Genomic DNA, 18,049 nt, shown 5'->3' with positions numbered 1-18,049 from the left:
GGCTATAAAAAAGACAACTCACCATTATACCCCCTCCAATGAGTCCTCCCATGTATTTCACCTCCTCAGTAATATGTCCTTCTTTGGCATACTTGATATCCCCACCAGGAAAGAACAGCACAATGCTACAGATGATGGATATGGCTGCTAATGGGAACAGAGTAACAGCAATGCAACGGGAACATTTTGCGGTACACATGATGTTGAGATGAAAGCAAACTGCAAACTGCTGCAAAACCTCTCAGTATGTATTCTCATATCCTTCCTGTTTCCAGAGAAGGCGAGTCCCACTTTATGTCATCAGAAATTTACTTCTGTGTGTCACCCATCTTAAAAATGTGTTCTCCAAAGCAGTAGAGACCATTATGCAAATCAAGCAAGGCCACAATAACAAATACAATTAATAAGAACATTTGCAGAAGTTAAATGAACATTGAGCCAACACCACAAAATTGCAGTACTACAAACACTGTATCTTCATAAAATACACACTCAATGTGACTAACTCAGAGTGCTGAAGCCATGTACGACTAGCACCAACACTGAAATTCATATTTTCTACTACACGTTGTTCCTGCTGCTCAAATCCTTCCTGGTTTCAGAGAAGAGAATTTCCATTTGGATCCAACCTCAAGAGAGAAACATATATGCATAGTTAAGAGGAGTGTGGTATAGGAAGTAAATATGACTGCAGTTGTTCACACATCTACCATCAGGGTAACACTTAATATTGCAGCTCTGTAATAATAAGGTAATAAGGGGCTCATATCTTGGGAAAACAGGACTATACTGGAGTATTATCATGGTAATTACAGAAGTAACAGCCTGGTATCTTAGTAATAATATCTCAAGGTAACAATGAGGCAGAACATCTCGGCAATAACAAGATTTAAGGTGTGTACCTACTAGCATGATTTATGTCATCACAACTAGTTTGGAAGCCAATGTTGGTCCAATATGCAAATTACAGAGGTGTGATGTGCAAACTTGAAATCTCCAGTGCGCGTTCACTGAGAAGAGACTTTCCAGTGAAGTAGGAGACATCTTTTGTCTAGAGGTTAGACTTATGAAATGAAAAATATTAGCATATTCATAGATTCTGGATTTCAATGAGGGAAAAGGAGTAGATTTTTTTTGGCCATGCTAGTGATGGATAGAGTCGGTCAGTCCACCAATTTGATAAAGATAGAAATATCTCAACAATTACTGGATGGCTCGTCATGAAATAATGCACATATCCTCTCTCAGTATGAATAAACTATACTGACACTTTTGATCTCCTGACTTTTTATCTTGTGCCAACAACAGATCAAAGTTCATGTTTCCCAGACACTGCATCCCCTCTGACCTCCTGACTTTTCCTCCAGTGCCACCATGAGGTTGACATTCTTTTGAGTGCAATATCTCAACTACTGTTGGACATTCACGTTGTTTGAATAAAGAAGTTGATGAAAGGAGCAAGTCTGTGTGTGGCCCTCCTCCTTCAAGTGGTTAAGAGTTTCAAGGCCACTGCCACCAGGATACATTTGATAGGGTTGAGGTGCTTCTTCATTTGATACACAAACTCATGTCCCCATCAAGTCAAAACTTTGTCCAATTAATACTTTGGTTTATGACCAAATACCTGCTAAACTAATCAGCCTGTACTAAAATAGTGGCCATGTTAACAAGGTAATTCACATGAGTGAGGACACATATTGGGTTTCCAACAAAAAAAGAAGTGACTTTTTATGTAATCATGGACTTCAGAACAACAAATATCACCGGTGATAGCAGTTTAAAGTGTCCTGGCTCTGTGTCCTGTTTGGCTGTATAAATATTGGGGAACCTTTGAACCCCTCCCCCCGTTACTGTGTGGACCACTCCCGGCTACAGCTGACCGACAATGGCTACGTCTCCCGTCAAAGAGTTCCTGGTTACGCATTTAATGCCAGCAAAATGTTACGAGGAGCTTTTCGTCAACTTTCACTTTCACGGTGAGGCTCGTCGTTGTGAAAATTTTGAAGCAAGCTGGAGAAAAGTTGCGAAAACACTTTTCCAGTTGTGCGGGAGGCAAAGGAGTGTTATGGGAGATGTTTCGCGTCTCCCACTTACAAGTCAACATTGTAAACTTTTTGGGTTAAACAAAACTGTGATATTATTTGAGCTATATGGGATGTTCCTTACGTTTCGTTCATAAAATCATGTTTTAGGGATTCGTTCACACCAGTGTTGACCAGCAACAGGCGTTCACCCCTCTGAACATCTGCATTATACAGATTATTTTAACATTTTTCATTCCTGTGTGCTTCAGTGCCGTGCATTAAGTTTGTCCTGAACAAAACTGCTGGATTTTGGATCCTCCTGGACACATTTCTGGGTAAGACTTCTCCTCAACCCAAACCTACCTGATTTAATCACGTGACAACAGCAGCAGGACATCAACAACTAACTGGTTCAATAGTTTTCTTCCCTGACATACTCACAGATGAGATTGTTTTAGAACAAAATGAGAAAAAAATATCAAACAACCCCAAAACCTCTCAATACGCCTATTATTTCTTTGTTTTTTTACACCGCAATGATTGAATAGATCATTACTGATTGAATCTCTTCACAACACAATGATCAAACTAGAATCCAAATTCCTTTAAGTGCTTTACTACCAGTACTTTTCAGTACTTGGTGCGGTTAACAGTGCATACAACCATTACAACATCGATACATGATATTGCAAGACCTCATCATTAACATGTCTATGCAGAAGCACAAACATCTTCTCACAAGTTAATGGCAGAATCATGCCATAATACAGTGTAGAAAATACAATTTTGCATACACACACTAACGATAATAATAATAATAATAGTAATAATAATAATAATAATAATAATAATAATAATAAGAAGAAGAAGAAGAAGAAGCTGTACCTCGTTTCAGTGTCAGCCAGCTGTTCAACTGCCCGTTGACTCACATGGTCATCAATAGCTTTTTTTATGTCATTATTATTTACATATTCATCGCTAACTTGAACAACTATCAAATTAGGGGTGCAACTAATGCTTATTTTCACTATCAGTGAATACATTGATTAATCATTTAGTCAATGAAATGTTAAAAAAATGTGGACAAAATGCCATTCAGTTTCTCATAGCCCACAGTGAGCTTGTTGAACTGTACAATGTTCAATTTACTGTCATATTTGCCAAAGAAAAACGGCAAGATTGTCACATTTAAGATGCTGGAACCAGAGAACTTTGGTATTTTTACTGTAAAAATTACTCAAACAATTACTAAATTATCAAAACTGTTGCCAGTTAATTTTCTTTTGATTGATTAATCGACTAACAGCAGCAGGACATCAACAACTAACTGGTTCAATAGTTTTCTTCCCTGACATACTCACAGATGAGATTGTTTTAGAACAAAATGAGAAAAAAATATCAAACAACCCCAAAACCTCTCATAACGCCTATTATTTCTTTGTTTTTTTACACTGCAATGATTGAATAGATCATTACTGATTGAATCTCTTCACAACACAATGATCAAACTAGAATCCAAATTCCTTTAAGTGCTTTGATAAACTACCAGTACTATTCAGTACTTGCTGCGGTTAGTAGTGCATACAACCATTACAACATCGATACATGATATTGCAAGACCTCAACATTAACATGTCGTCTATGCAGAAGCACAAACATCTTCTCACAAGTTAATAGCAGAATCATGCCATAATACAGTGTAGAAAATACAATTTAATATGGATATTAAGAAGTTATTTTTGCATACACATACTAACGATAATAACAATAATAATAATAATAATAACAATAAGAAGAAGCAGCTGTACCTCGTTTCAGTGTCAGCCAGCTGTTCAACTGCCCGTTTTTTTATTTTATTATAATTTACATATTCATCGCTAACTTGAACAACTATCAAATTAGGGGTGCAACTAATGCTTATTTTCATTATCAGTGAATACATTGATTAATCATTTAGTCAATGAAATGTTAAAAAAAATGTGAACAAAATGCCATTCACAGTTTCTCATAGCCCACAGTGAGCTTGTTGAACTGTACAATGTTCAATTTACTGTCATATTTGCCAAAGAAAAACGGCAAGATTGTCACATTTAAGATGCTGGAACCAGAGAACTTTGGTATTTTTGCTGAAAAAATTACTCAAACAATTAATAAATTATCAAAACTGTTGCCAGTTAATTTTCTTTTGATTGATTAATCGACTAATCGTTGCAGCTCTACACCAAATCTACATGCTGGGGGTCTTCAATCCTGATACTCGGTGATTTTGGTCTGTTGTCTCCCTGCAGCGCAGCTACTTCAGCTGTTGAAGATACTGTGGAGAGGAAGTGCAGAGGGCCTGAGTCTCCCCTCCGTCCTGCTGCAGCTTTATGCCTTCTCATGTCCTGTTGTGTATGCTGTGGCCAACAGCTTCCCACTCTTGTACGTAATTAATAGCCGGGTGGTAAACAAGTCAAAGACCATACTCTTACACATAGTAGTTGATTTCTTAATGTAAGTGCTCTAAGATCACAGCAGGTAGGAACTCCTTAGTGCTCTCTTCATGTCAGATGTCACCAAGTGAGAGAAACGTTTCTGACAGTTCTCGGCTTTCTCTGATTCACTGACATCAGAGACAGAGTCATTAAGTGACATTAGTGTCACAGGCTTTGTTTCATGCATGTTGCAAACCTCTCCTAGTTTAATGATTTGAGATGTAGAAAGTGTAGAAACACACAGTTGTAGTAAACATAGCAGTGGGCTAAAATCTCAGGAGGTTGTCTGTTTCTATGATGCTGGAAAACTACAGTAATGTTAAACCAGCTTAAATCACGTTATACTAGATGTTTGCTCATGCTTAAAGAATATGTGAAGTATGAAGTGGAAGTGAGCTGTTTGCACAAGACATCCGTGTACATCCATTCAGTAAATGTATAACAGATGAAGCCTACACCTCGTCACAAGTTATGTCAAGTTTAAAGACTGTGGCTTCATTAGTGTCAGTACATTGTAAATATTTGAGACTCTCTGATAGAGAGTATTTGCTCTGTTTTCCAGTTGACAGTATGTATCTGTTATCATACATGTGTTTTACCTGAACTGCTCCACAGTGCCTGGGGTGAGAGGCTCTTCACGTTGGCCCAGACAGCAGTGATTGTCTTCCTCATCCTGCGTTATCGTGGTGAAACTCTCAAAGGTTAGCACACATACCTGCACATTCCAAAGAATGTACATATTTAAAGGATGAGACTGCTGTTGTTCTATATGTTTCTAATTGTCAACAAATCCTATGAAAAGCCCTTTTCCTGTCTGTGGCTCTCACATTCATTCCTACCGAAGATGTAAATCTTTAAAAACAGGTCACAAATATATAGATTCATTATTCATATTCATATTCATATTCAGTCTTACGCTGAATGTTAAGAGGGGTTTAACAGATAACAGCTGTTTCAGATGATTATCACACCTCTTCCTGTGTCATGTCTTGCTCAAAGCTTTCCTGGAACCTTGAGGTTATACCATTTGACCCATAAACCTTTCATTTAACCTTTTGTTGGTAGAGCAATTACAACGATAACAGCACTTCTTCTTAAGGCATTTCACTGTGTGTGTTTTTTCTTGTGAATACCGTCTTATACATCTTATATGATTCTGTTTTCTCTTACTTGGCAGGAGTGCTGTTCCTCTTGACTTACAGTGGTTTAATGTTCCTCCTGGGCTCCTATACAGCTGCAGCAGTCATCTCAGTGATGCAGCCTTCCGCTCTGGCAGCTTTAATTGCAAGCAAGGTAGCAACTGAGTCACTTATCTTGTCAGTCATGATTAATAAGACATGACAACTTAAACTGTGATTATGTACGGTAAATGTGAATTCATCAAGGGGAGTGAATTTCATTGCTGGATTTGTTTTTTCCAGGTTCTCCAGGCTGGAACTAACTACTGTAATGGCCACACGGGACAACTGTCCACTCTGTCTGTGTTCCTATCGTGCGCAGGGTCTCTGGGTCTTCTCTTTGTTTCTCTGCAGGTACGCAGTTTGGAAGTACACACAAACACAAACATAGAAAGTTGCACAAGAACATATTTTACACCTCTCTAATCTGTCATTGCTGCTTGTGCAAACTTTTTTTTTCTTGTAGGAGGAAGGAGGCTCTCTCACTACTCTGTCCCACACCCTGTCAGCCTGTCTCGGCTGTGTCCTTCTGGCCCAGGTCCTCTGCTACAAGAGCAGCAGTAAAAAGAAGACTGAGTAAAGGTGACAATGTTGGCAACATATCAAATCAAAAATGTAACAGTTTCACATCATATGCAAGTCCTTCGTATAGTGCAAGATATGTTTTGTGATTCTGTGCCAGATGTCGTCATATCAATAACTCAAATAGCAGTAAATGTTTACAGTCTTTTTGTACACGCTTAAAACAAGTCATGTGCTTTGTATCTGTGTAAATGAGAACTCTCAGCGTTGTGCTGTTTAGTAGCTTTGTGTATTTTTACATATCTTTTGTGCAGTTTCCCATCATAGTAATGATGAGGGAATAAAATGGTTTTATTTCCCTCTAGTGGTTGAAATGAGAATTACTTCACACCTTCACTTGAACCTAACAGTTCATCTATTCAGTAACCAGAGGTAGGAACAGTGAGGTAAACAAGTCTACAAACATTTTTTTTTACAAGAGTTTCAATAGTCTGTGTAATTTGTAATGCAGTAGCAACCCCCATACAAGCCTTAAAACTGGGGAAGACATACAGTCACGCAGCAGTTATGTATAAACTCATAAGCTTTCATCAGATCAGATTAATATCATTGATTAGTTTTCCTCAGTGGTTGAAGGAAAATCCTGCTCATGATGCATTCATGATTTGCTGGTAGCACTTCTGCCAGGAAAAAGTTTGATTTCAACCGCCTCAACAAAGAGTGAAATTTATGAATGTTGTCAAAGTTGAATTTTGAAATTGCAGAATTGCTAAATGGAAACGTTAAGTACACCAACTTCAAGTGTTTTTTCAACTTGATTTTTTAAAGCATGTCTATTTAAAACATTATTTCCAGAGAATATGCTCTTTTCTCAGCAACATTCTGTTTCTTACTTGCACATAAATTCACAAGAAACATTTACATGTGGGAACTTCCCAGAACTGGCTCAGGTTTCCGTTCACTGGAGCCTGAAGGTAGTTCAGCTGAAGGTATTTAGGGATGAGTATGAGACAGTAATTTCCCAGAATTTTCCTCTTAATCTGAGGGGTTGAATGTCACCATCAACCTTGAAATTAGTATCTATTTAGGGTAATTAAGGAAGAGCTTCTATGGTAGTTCCAGTAAATCATGTTTAAGACTGAAAAAAAACTTGTTTACCTAAATATAGGATTCAGAATATACCTAAACCTGTTGATATTTTTACATTTCTTCTTACCGATGTTGAGTGTAAGAACCTTTTCATAAATGAGCCCCTCTGAGCTTCTCGTATTTCCAGCACCATGAACAAAGTGTCCAGTGTTGCTCAGTGAAGTGCACATGCACCAATAACACATTAACCTGATGGTAATGATACTGTGAATTATTTTTAGTGAACATTCCTGTCTGAAATTCATAAAATAAAATTTTGCCACAATATACAGGTGTTTGTAAGTGAATTAACAGAGCTGTCACCTTCATTCACCTTTACGTCAAGGTGTTAGGCTTTGTCAAATGTTATCTGCGTGTACATAAAACTTTCTGACTCCAACATGTTTCCTTTTGGGAGTCATGTTACAACTCAGCTGTTTCTGTTGTTATGTTTGAAGTTTCACTAAGGGAGACTTTGACTTGTGTGACCTTGTTAGTTATCTAAAGCAAAGCAATGAGTGATAACTGTAACATTCATATGTCAGAGGCCGTGCCATAATGACCCAGGTATTACTAGACATGCCTCGTATTGTACACAATGAAAATCCAGTTAACTGGTCTCAGTAGCTGAAACAAAAGATTCTGTGAATGATTTATTATATAGATAATATATTCGCTGCAAATCAGTTGATTAATGGAGGACAGATCACTCATCATGTCATGGCTTTCTCTCAAAATACAGATTAATTAAAACTATGATAATGTCGGTCTGTCTGTCCACAACTTTGGTCCAAAGTCAGACTGATCATCCCCTGACTTTTCCTGTAGAGTAACAATGTCAACATTCTTCTCTTGTGAAATATCGTAACTGAATGGCGAAGAAATATGATACAATTTGGTCCATTATTCCAATGACTTTGGTGTTAACCTCTTCCTCTAACACCACCACTACATTTGTCATTTTGAGTGTTTGAAATGTCTCAACCACTGTTGGACGGGTTGCAACAGTTGAATTTGGTACAGACATTAATGGCACCCTCAGGATGAAATGTAAAACTTTGCTGATCCCCTGACTTTTCATCCAGTGCTATCATCAGGTCAACATTTTAATTTGTCGAACACGTTGGTTTATGACCAAATACTTGAAAAACTAGTAATATTCCCAGCTGAATTTTTTGTTTAGTGCTAATTAGCAAATTTTAGCATGCTAACATGCTAAACTAAGATAGTGAATATGGTAAACATTAAACCTGCTTAACATCAGCATGTTAACATTGTCATACTAGCATTAGCATTTAGCTCAAAGCACCACTGTGAAGTACAGTACAGCCTCACAAAGCTGTTAGCATGGTTATAGACACTGTGTCTTGTTTTTATTTAATCACACACATATTTCAGAATTTTTAAAAATCTTTCATTATGATTAGTTCTAGTAATTAGTCAATTAAAATCATGCACTTGTTAAAAATGATCATTTCTATGAAATTAGCCTACAATGAGGATACTCTTCCAAGAGGACAATGTACATGGTTTCAATCCTGGAGTCGAGACCCCATTTTGGATCACTTGATAAATTCATTACAAAATGTGAAAACACAGAGTGCTGCACTTTCTGTTCTCTAATTCTATTAGCCAGAAGGGAAACTCATCAATTGTTCATTTTTAAATGTAATGGTGGGAAGATGACCAATTCTTTTAAAGTGAAGGGAAGTGAACCTTATAACCACCACAGCTATGTAACGTCAACAACCTAAAATAAAACTGTAAGAGTCCTTTTTTTTTTCTAGTGTTCAATTTAGCCCATACAACAGGAAACAAGATAAGCAACACAGATAAGCTGTCAATAAAAAGTCTGGCAATTTATTTACTCCTCATGTCTGCTCACAACAGGAAGTGCATTTTGCATCACATTCATGAAACAAGCTGCTGCATGTAACATTCATCATTAGTACATCTCAACTCTTGTCCAGCTTTCATAAGTTTTAACATTCACAAGTAGTCTGAGACTTCACATTTGAGACCATCTGAAAAAGAGTTGAGCAGTTTCCAAGCAACAGTATCTTTATCACCAGTTCCTCCTTGAACACTCATTTTAGAAATTCCTCTAGCTACAAAATGAAGGAACAAACCTGTAAATTTCCAGTCTGTAGTCATTGTAGACCACAGTTAACAGCTTTACATTCAACCCACAGTTCACATTGCCTTAACAAAGATGGCCATGGCAAAGGTAGTGGACAGTACAAGTATAACATGTTAAGAATCAGGTGTAACTGTTCTTATGTATTTATTGTATGAGGTTAGTAGTCCGCCACAGTCTGGTTTTCAGTTTGGTTTTCAGCTGCCAGTTCAGTTTGATCGTTTTAGCACAAGGTTTGGCACAAGTTTGTTTGTCAGGAATCACTTCTGGTTAGAATTGTTAGAGCTATTATTTAAAAGTTTTCATAGTCTAATAGAGTGGTCTGTGGAGGGCTACTCTGGTCCTTTTAAACCACATGAAATATGATAATTGTTGAGTCAGTGTATGAAATATGCAGTACAGAGGGTACTGCTGTTAAGTGTGATGTCCTACTATAACCCACTTGAATTACTTTGAACCTACAAGTTAAATCTAAAATGTGTTAATCTAACAAACATAAGAATACTTCATAATAAACCATATACAATGTTTATAGTACAAATGGATGTCATTACATCAAGAAGATAAAATTCCTTTAAAAGTGTAAAAATGGCAACTCTTGCTTGCTTCAACTTCATCATACAAAATAAACTAAAGTAACATTTGTTTCCTCTGTTCTGTTATTTATTACATGTTATTACCATAAAATCCTTGACACTTTGCAGAGTATCGTGCACTTTATGAAGAAATCATCAAATCTGACTCACACACAAGAGAGCAGTGTTTAACCATCTATTTCGACAGGGTTAACCACAGTGTACATGTCATAGTAATCTGACTATTGGCTTGAAGGTGCAGGTTTCACAAAACCACAAATAAACTGTGTACTGGTGCACTAACTATAATGATGGTTTGGCATTTTTGAGAGAAAAGACACTGAGCTGTTTGAGTCAATAGAACATAATTTTCAAACTCCTCTGTGTTAAACTTTTCAAAGGCCATAATAAAACCATAAAAAAGGATCAATAATAGGTTCAAGTCTGCATCAATTCTGGGCTGTAAACTAAATGTTAGGGAGTAAATTTTAGTAAATGTTGGCACAATTGTCGTGTACAGTAAAAACAGTCGACTGAAGAAGTTTTTTTTAAAGCTATATCATTATACTGTAGCTACATTATCCCAATATTAAAAACATTATCACCATAAGTTTCTCAAAATACATGTGGATTTTGATTTTGCTACTGTAGATGAGTCAACTTAAAGATTTTGAAAACACCAGTAACAAGCTGTTGCTGATATGATCCTGGAAAGGTCGAGCACCTTGTGTTTCTAAAGAATTAAGAAACGCTTTATGCTGCATATTACAGATGAGTGATCAGAGGTAAAAGAGAAATAGTTCAGCAGTTTTGAAGCAAATGGATGTGACAAAGCCATGTTGCACACAGACATGTATACATGAAGTTGTAAATCAGCTGATTTCAGTGAAACCTCTGATGAGTTGTAAGACAGTTTAATAACAGTTTTTGAGGAGTTATCAGGCATGTGGTCATGAGTGATCAACTGTCTTTCCTTAAGATTTTATCTACTTTTATGGGACTTTTATTGTAATTAGTACTATCTGTTTTTTTTGCTTTTATTATGTATTTTCATTGAAATGTATATGTATTATTTTACAAAAGCCCACCCGGACATAAGAGGTAAGAGAGCAAACTGGCTTAGGCCATAATAAAAATGACATTAGTCTTTTCACTTGTGGGTTTATGTATATGTCTCTATAGAAATAAGCATAAATCATTCTGAAGAATGAATGAATGGAGATGTACTAAACTGTATTTGTACATACATGTCAGTACGCAGCTCAATTCAAAAGCTGAAGAACAAACTATTAACATGCAGAAACTCTTAGAGATCCTGAACGTAGTCCTATCCATTTGATGCAGTGAGCATTTTACTGCCAGTGTGGTGTGCTGAAATAATACCTTTTTCATTTTTAGCTTTATAGAATTTATTTTTAGCCATGCTAACCTCACGGCTCTAGGGATGGCAATCTTCATCTGTTGATTGGTCCACATTTGCACCACTTTGGTCTAAACTGAAATATCTCCACAACTATTCAAAGGATTGCTAAGAAATTCACAACCTCACAGGCTGAATCACACAGACTTTGGTGAATGCTTGATTTTTCCTCTAGCGCCACCATGAGGTTGACTTTTAAGTTCTTTATTGAGATAGTAGCAGCTCCTCCCATTTTCAGATTTGCTGGTTGGCTGAGTTCACAGATGATATGACGTCCGTCAAAGGAGGTTTTGTGTCGTTTTAGTTTAGTATGAGGCGTGTAGTAAGCTTCATGTGCTGTATACTATGTAGTACTGTGTATTATATAGTATAGTTAATGGAAGTGTAAAAAAAGGTACATGTAGTATAGCTATTTCTCTCACTTTACTAGGAGGAATCTCATTTAAAATAAAAAATACACTGAAGGCGTATGCAAGAAATATCTCTTGATCTTAATTTGATTTGACATCCTGTTTTAGCAGTTTTACTGGACGGGAAGTATGCTCTGTTGTAATATGCGAGGTCCTATGTCCTAAGGTCAGATGTCTCGTTTAGGAAAGGAAACAGTTAAGGACATTTTAGAGGAAACTTTGGAGGGTTGTCCTTCATGAGCTGGCTTTAACCCTTTAACATACAGTTTTCCCCATTAAGGTAGGAAAAATCATCTTATTTCACTGTCTGACAGCATTATATATATAAACATACAGTATATTCTGTATCATTTTGTTTCAGCTCTTCTGAGTGAAACCATCAAACACAAGCCTTCATGTTTTTATGGCTGCACCATTCCATCAAACAGAAATATTCTAGATGTCTTCTGCATTATTTAACACACATTTTCCAAAAATTCAGCCGAGGGCTGGGCGATATGACCAAAAGCCTATCCCGATACAGCACATTTTATTTCAGTGAATAAATATTGGTCTGCAGTATAGTTGTTGTCAGCTCGTGTGCTTTGCCTGGTTCACTTTCTCTCCTGAGTGTGCAGCACACACACAGAGGCCTCAGCCCCACCCACAGTGAACAATAGAGAGCACAGGAGAGTAACGTGACCTTAAATGACAGCAGAACACAACAGAGACTTTCACACCGAGCTGAAATTAAACAAATGCACATACTTTTGGCAGATAACATTTCTGCTCTTTCTCAGCACAGGCAGGTCTGAGCCCTGTGTGTGTGTGTGCAGCGCAGTAAAAGAGAAACAGCTGTGGAGAGTTGACAATTACATCTTTTATGTTCTTGTAATTGCAATAAAAGCTTTGGGAGTAAAAAGCCAGGAGGAGTAATTTATCAATGTAATCTGCGCAAAAAATGGACAGACTCCAAATGAAAAATATTGCTGTAAAGAGTGTGATTTGCATCAGAATATAATATAAATAAACGATAGAGCATAATATGAAACAATAGACTTTTTTCTATTGTCACACGATATATATCGTCATGTCGCACAGCCCTGATTCAGCCTAACATATTAGGTATCTTTGGAAATGTTGGGATATCCTCCAGATTTTAAAACTAAGGCGTGCACATCATGTACTGACTGGCTCACCGGAGTGTTAGTCAGGAGACATTTCTCAGCAACAACACCTTGAAGGCAAATTTACATACAAGAAATCCCCAGAATTCTTTACTTCTTTTGCTCTGTCATACTCAGCGTCACCTTCTGCTAGTAAAAGGCTGTTGCAGGACATCTGATTGCACTGGTTTATACCATTACGTGCGTTTCATTAATTTCATTAATTAAAAGAGAGCAGCAACAGAGGAGCAGCTACCACCTGGCCAACTTGCACATATAATTTCATACTAGACATTACGTGTTGCTGTTGGCATGATCTGTTTATTTTTCTGAAGCTGTGGGCCACATTTGATGTGACATTTGACATTTGAAGGTACAGTTGTGTCCACTGCAGACCCTTTTATATCTTTTGGAATAGTATATAACCAAAGAGTTTAAGAGCTATAAGAGGACATGATGTTTGATGTTTTTACCCAAGAGAGCACACAGTACACTGAATATAAGGTCTATTACATTATTCTCTAAGTTGTAGGTTTTCCTCCTATCTTTGCACATATTGTATGTCAACAAGACAAACCCATGTGCATTTATATCTGTTTTATCTTATCTGAATTATTCAGAACTCCCAGCAGCAGTTCTCCAGACATTTCCTCCCTGCTGCATTTTGACTCTACTAAAGTGTTTTCTTATTGGAGTGTAAAGCATTACCTTTGCTCTTTCCCATTAAGAAAGGAGAACATCCCCTGGTTTTTCTTTTACCTCATAATAGTAAATTCATTATATGAGGACTCATTTAACCTATGCACTCAGAGATTAATGAGTTGCCCATTTTTCAATTTCCTCGTCCCTGGTGTTATCTAACCTGCCAGTAGAGTTTGCGCAGTTCATCCCAGAAGAACAAAGACAGAATGGTGTGTGGACCAAGCCGGAAATAAGAGGCTCCCAATCCTTTGTAGAGTCCCATCACACCTTCCTTCCTCAGCGTCTTAGAAAAGCAGTCTGTGAATCCTTTATAAAGCTGGCCCTGCAAGATGAGAAAGTCATTTAACCAAGATCTGAATAGATGATCAGTTATAATCCTTAAGATTTCAATCTTGTTTGGTTTGGTGTTACCTGTGGTTATGTTACAGGTGATAAGAGTGATTTGACTTCAACTGAAAGCAGCAAACACACCACTGATAGCTCATGGTGTGTTCAGAAAGAACGCAAACTGAATTTTCGCCATGCGTTACTCGCGTAGGTTTGACCACTGGAACGTTTGTGTTTATTTGCCCCAAACAGCCAAAATACATTACTGCACATTATCTGTAAGCTAGCCAGCAATGAAAGGCACCAACTTTGTCTAAGGGAGTGTGCTTGTGTATTTGTGTTCAGTTCAGCCTCTGACTGAACCTCTGTCCTTTTCCCTCTCCTTTCTGTATGTTCATGAAGTACATTCATAAAATCCCACAACACGTGCAAATTTTTTGCTCAAGTTGAAACATTTCAACTTGTGTGGATACATTTTCAACACAGGCAAATTGGTGTGTGCTTGTGTCTTTGCATTGACTTTGTATGTCATTGCACCGCATCTAAAATTAGTTTTGCAGTCTATGTGAACACACAGTAACTCTCAGAAATGCAACAGATGAGCAATCTGTTTACAGTGCAGTTAAACAAACTCTGGCTTGAGAGGTTTCATACGCATATTTCAAATTCAGTCAACTATTTCCTTTGAGAACCTGTGCATCAGTGCACAATTATCTAGTGTGGGAATGGCAGACACTGCTAGTTACAGTGAAAACTGCTACATAAAGGCTATAACAGAACACAAGTACATGTAATGACTATTGCTGAAAAAATGTTTCATAAATATTATCAAAAATGTGATTTGATATAATGAAAATCTTGAGGTGTACAACTCAAAGAGTAACTGAACACCACCTGAAAATCTTGTTTTTGCTAACCTCCAGTGCTTTAACTTATCACCTTGCTGCAGTAATGTACAGATATACTACAAGATCCTGTAACATCACCATGGTTACAGGTGCAACTGAGTATAATTCAGACAACACCCTGAGTGTAAAGTTACTATTAAAACATATTGGTTTGTCTCCTCACCTTGCCAAGGTGATCCACAGGCTGGTTGTAGAGCCTTGTGCTCACCACATCGAAAGGCGTCATCCCCAACACCACCACCACGCTGCTTATCATGCCGGCACTCAAGGCCACCAACCAGCTGTCCTTTGGGAACACCTTGGAAAGGAGAAAATAACAATACTGTGAGGTGATAAGGCCAAACAGGGTAACACAAGGCACTTAAGGATATGTGATAGAAGTGAAAGTGACAAGATGTGGCATACTTCATCCAGAAAAAGATTTAGACCATCATCAGGATTCCCCCACATGTATAGCCATTTCTAATTTTAACTGGTCATGACCTCCCACATGTAGTGAAACAGAGGAATGGTTCTATTATTAAAACCTATGCAGCACACACACACATTCCAGCAGCTACAGTCTTGCCTCAAGCTTTATAAGGATGGCCTCATAACAATAAAGCAGTAAATGCTATTTAGTTTGAAGGTCTTTTACATGAAAGTGATGTCGACCGCCTGCGTTTACTGAATATTGAGGAACAGCGCCACTTGGCATATTGCCAGCTTTAACTGATTCACTTTTTAAAAACACAGCTGTAATTCACTGGAGCAGTGCAGCAGTTTACGCAAGGGGCAGTGGAACTTCCACCCTCACTCACCTATTGGCCAATTAGATCAGCTGAAATGAAGTCTGGGAAATGAAGGAAGTAGTTTAACGAAACCTTACCAAAGAAGGTGGAGCGGTCAGGTGAATACAGCACTGTTCGATGATGAAAGTGGTCCTGGTATTAGGTATGAAAGACTTTTTAAACTAGCACTAGGTCAGCAGCCACAATTGCACCCTGCAAGCGTACAGGTTATGTAAGCTGCATGTTTTCAGCCAGAGGGCCCAATGAGAGGTGTTGAATTTCTCTTCCAGAAGGGTGTACTGCCTGGTGCTTTGTCAGTGACACAATGACTGCTTTCATTGTCTGTGCACCGCTGCTGACAACAAATGATCTCTCTCTGAGTTTAGGGCTGCAACTAATGATTTCTTTTGTGATAGATGAATCTGCTTATTATTTTCCTCAATATGATGGATTGCTTGGTCTAAATAATATCAGCAAATAGTGTAAAAGGCCTATCACAGGTTCTCAGGGTCCAGTGTTATGTCATCACACTGCTTATTTAGTCCAACTAACAGTCTTAAAAGCAGTTTACTATCATATGAGGAAAAAAAACAACATTTTACAAGCTGGAACCTGCTAGTTTTTGTCTTTTTGTCTTTAATACTAAAAACTTTGAATACTAAAATTGTTGCCTGTTAATTTTCTCTGATATTAATATAATTTTTTTCTGATAGCCTGTTTCCATATCACCACCACTGAATTTAGATAACTTTCATGTTGAGATCAAACCCCAGCGACCCCTGTAACATATTCTAACCTGCAGGTCAATCACAAGCTCCTTGGAGGAGGAGAAGGTGGAGAGTTGTGCAGCTGACCCCACGCTGACCCTTGGTACAGCAGCACTGGAGCCCCTCCACAGTCCCAGAATGCCATGCTGCCTGTAGATGGCTGCCAAAGCGTGGGTCATCCCCTGACAGGAAGGAGGAGGAACACTTTAGGAAACTGCTACCTCTCAGATTTAATAACTTCAGTTTGGGTTATTATGTTACCTGGTGTTTATACTGATGCCCAACAGCAATTGAGGAGGTAGCTTGACTCTGCAGATGAGTCTTTACCTGTCAATGGAGACAATCTGAGTTTACTTTTCTCCATGGTTACTCACCTCTGCACAGCTCACCTTGGAAATGACACACCAAATAAAAATTAAAAAGAGAATAGCCTACTCAGGCTAAAATAAAGCCAGCTACTGACCAAGTATACAGGACTGCCCATCACGGCTCCCACCACTCCTGCCACAGCCCCTGATACTATAGTTTTGACCGCGCTGACCCTTCCGTTAGTGTGGATGTAACCAGAGGACTCAATGACGGCGTACGAGCCGAGCCTGACCCCATTCATAACAAACTGATAGACTAGCCCGGGTGCCAGTCCTCTCTGTAAGCCGGAGAGTCCCTCCACTTTCCCGATGGTGTAAAAAGCGTGGAACACGTTGCGATAATAAATCTGGTAAGTCCCCCGGCTCCGGAGCTCTCCTTGGAGCTGCATCCGCGTTTTGACGACCTCCAGCGGGTTGGTGAACAGACACGCTCCGCAAGCCGCCGCCCCGCTCAGCACGAAATCCATCGCGAGCGACCGGCGCGGGGACTGATGTGGGGTTCAGGCCCGATGCCAGTGCGACTCGTCCTTCATATCAGGGGGTTTCTGCTCAGCACCATTTACTCCTCCCACACACACTGTACATTCACACACACACACACACACACACACACGCTACAGTGACATCAGTGCGACACAAGAGCACTTCACGAGCCCCTCGTAAACTCGTAATTCACATAAACGAACTGTTGAGTGATTAGTTAATACAGTGCGGTGTTCCGTCTATGAATTCAGGTTTGGATTAAATTAATTTCTTCTAATGTAGGTCTGTGTCATTTTTTATACACATGTTAAAAGTTGTGTTGTATTGCTTTGCATTGTGCTGTTGTTGGGATTAATTACATCTCTTTTGTTTTCTAATAATTTCGATTTCAATTTTCCTTTGTAGAAAGAAAGCGTCCATCTCGTGTTTGAAAATATCTTCCAACATTTAAAAAAAATCCACAGTAGTGTGATGGGCATACCGGAAAAAAGACCAGCATTTTACATTTTGTAATTTAGAGAGGACAAAAGAACATTTAGGTGAATCGTACAAACATCTTCAAACGTAACTTGGAGATATTAACTCTCGGAGATATTACGTACGTACGTTTGACGCTCGTTTTCTCAGCCAATGAAAACAGCTCCTCAATCCCTTCTCTTTGTAGGCGTTTGGCTCACAGTGCGATGGGCAGCTGCTTGAGCAAGTTAGTTT

The 18,049-nt window shown here is 38.4% G+C and overlaps 2 protein-coding genes across 4 annotated transcripts; one reads left to right on the top strand and one right to left on the bottom strand.

Annotated features, from left to right (window-relative positions):
- Positions 1-1,100: 1,100 nt before the first annotated feature.
- On the top strand, positions 1,101-7,633 carry LOC121910059 (mannose-P-dolichol utilization defect 1 protein-like). Its single transcript, XM_042431020.1, has 7 exons — positions 1,101-1,976; positions 2,294-2,359; positions 4,313-4,445; positions 5,114-5,199; positions 5,676-5,791; positions 5,920-6,030; positions 6,143-7,633. The coding sequence occupies exons 1-7, from the start codon at positions 1,886-1,888 to the stop codon at positions 6,254-6,256; spliced, it is 717 nt and encodes a 238-aa protein (XP_042286954.1). The 5' UTR covers positions 1,101-1,885; the 3' UTR covers positions 6,257-7,633.
- slc25a35 (solute carrier family 25 member 35) lies at positions 2,625-17,990 on the bottom strand. 3 transcript variants are annotated; one of them, XM_042431017.1, is made up of 8 exons: positions 16,951-17,990; positions 16,749-16,814; positions 16,517-16,669; positions 15,114-15,248; positions 13,876-14,037; positions 5,669-5,774; positions 5,098-5,213; positions 2,625-4,626 (listed from the first exon to the last, which is right to left on the bottom strand). In XM_042431017.1, exons 1-6 carry the CDS (start codon positions 17,320-17,322, stop codon positions 5,742-5,744), a joined length of 921 nt encoding a protein of 306 aa, XP_042286951.1. In that variant the 5' UTR covers positions 17,323-17,990; the 3' UTR covers positions 2,625-4,626; positions 5,098-5,213; positions 5,669-5,741. The 3 variants fall into 3 exon arrangements, with proteins under 3 accessions (XP_042286951.1, XP_042286953.1, XP_042286952.1); XM_042431019.1 differs by having other exon boundaries at positions 2,625-4,338; XM_042431018.1 differs by having other exon boundaries at positions 5,098-5,171.
- Between the last annotated feature and the right edge of the window lie 59 nt (positions 17,991-18,049).

The sequence above is a fragment of the Thunnus maccoyii genome, chromosome 13 (genome assembly GCF_910596095.1).
Source record: "Thunnus maccoyii chromosome 13, fThuMac1.1, whole genome shotgun sequence".
NCBI classification, from domain to species: Eukaryota; Metazoa; Chordata; class Actinopteri; order Scombriformes; family Scombridae; genus Thunnus; species Thunnus maccoyii.
This window is presented reverse-complemented; position numbering and strand designations above follow the sequence as displayed.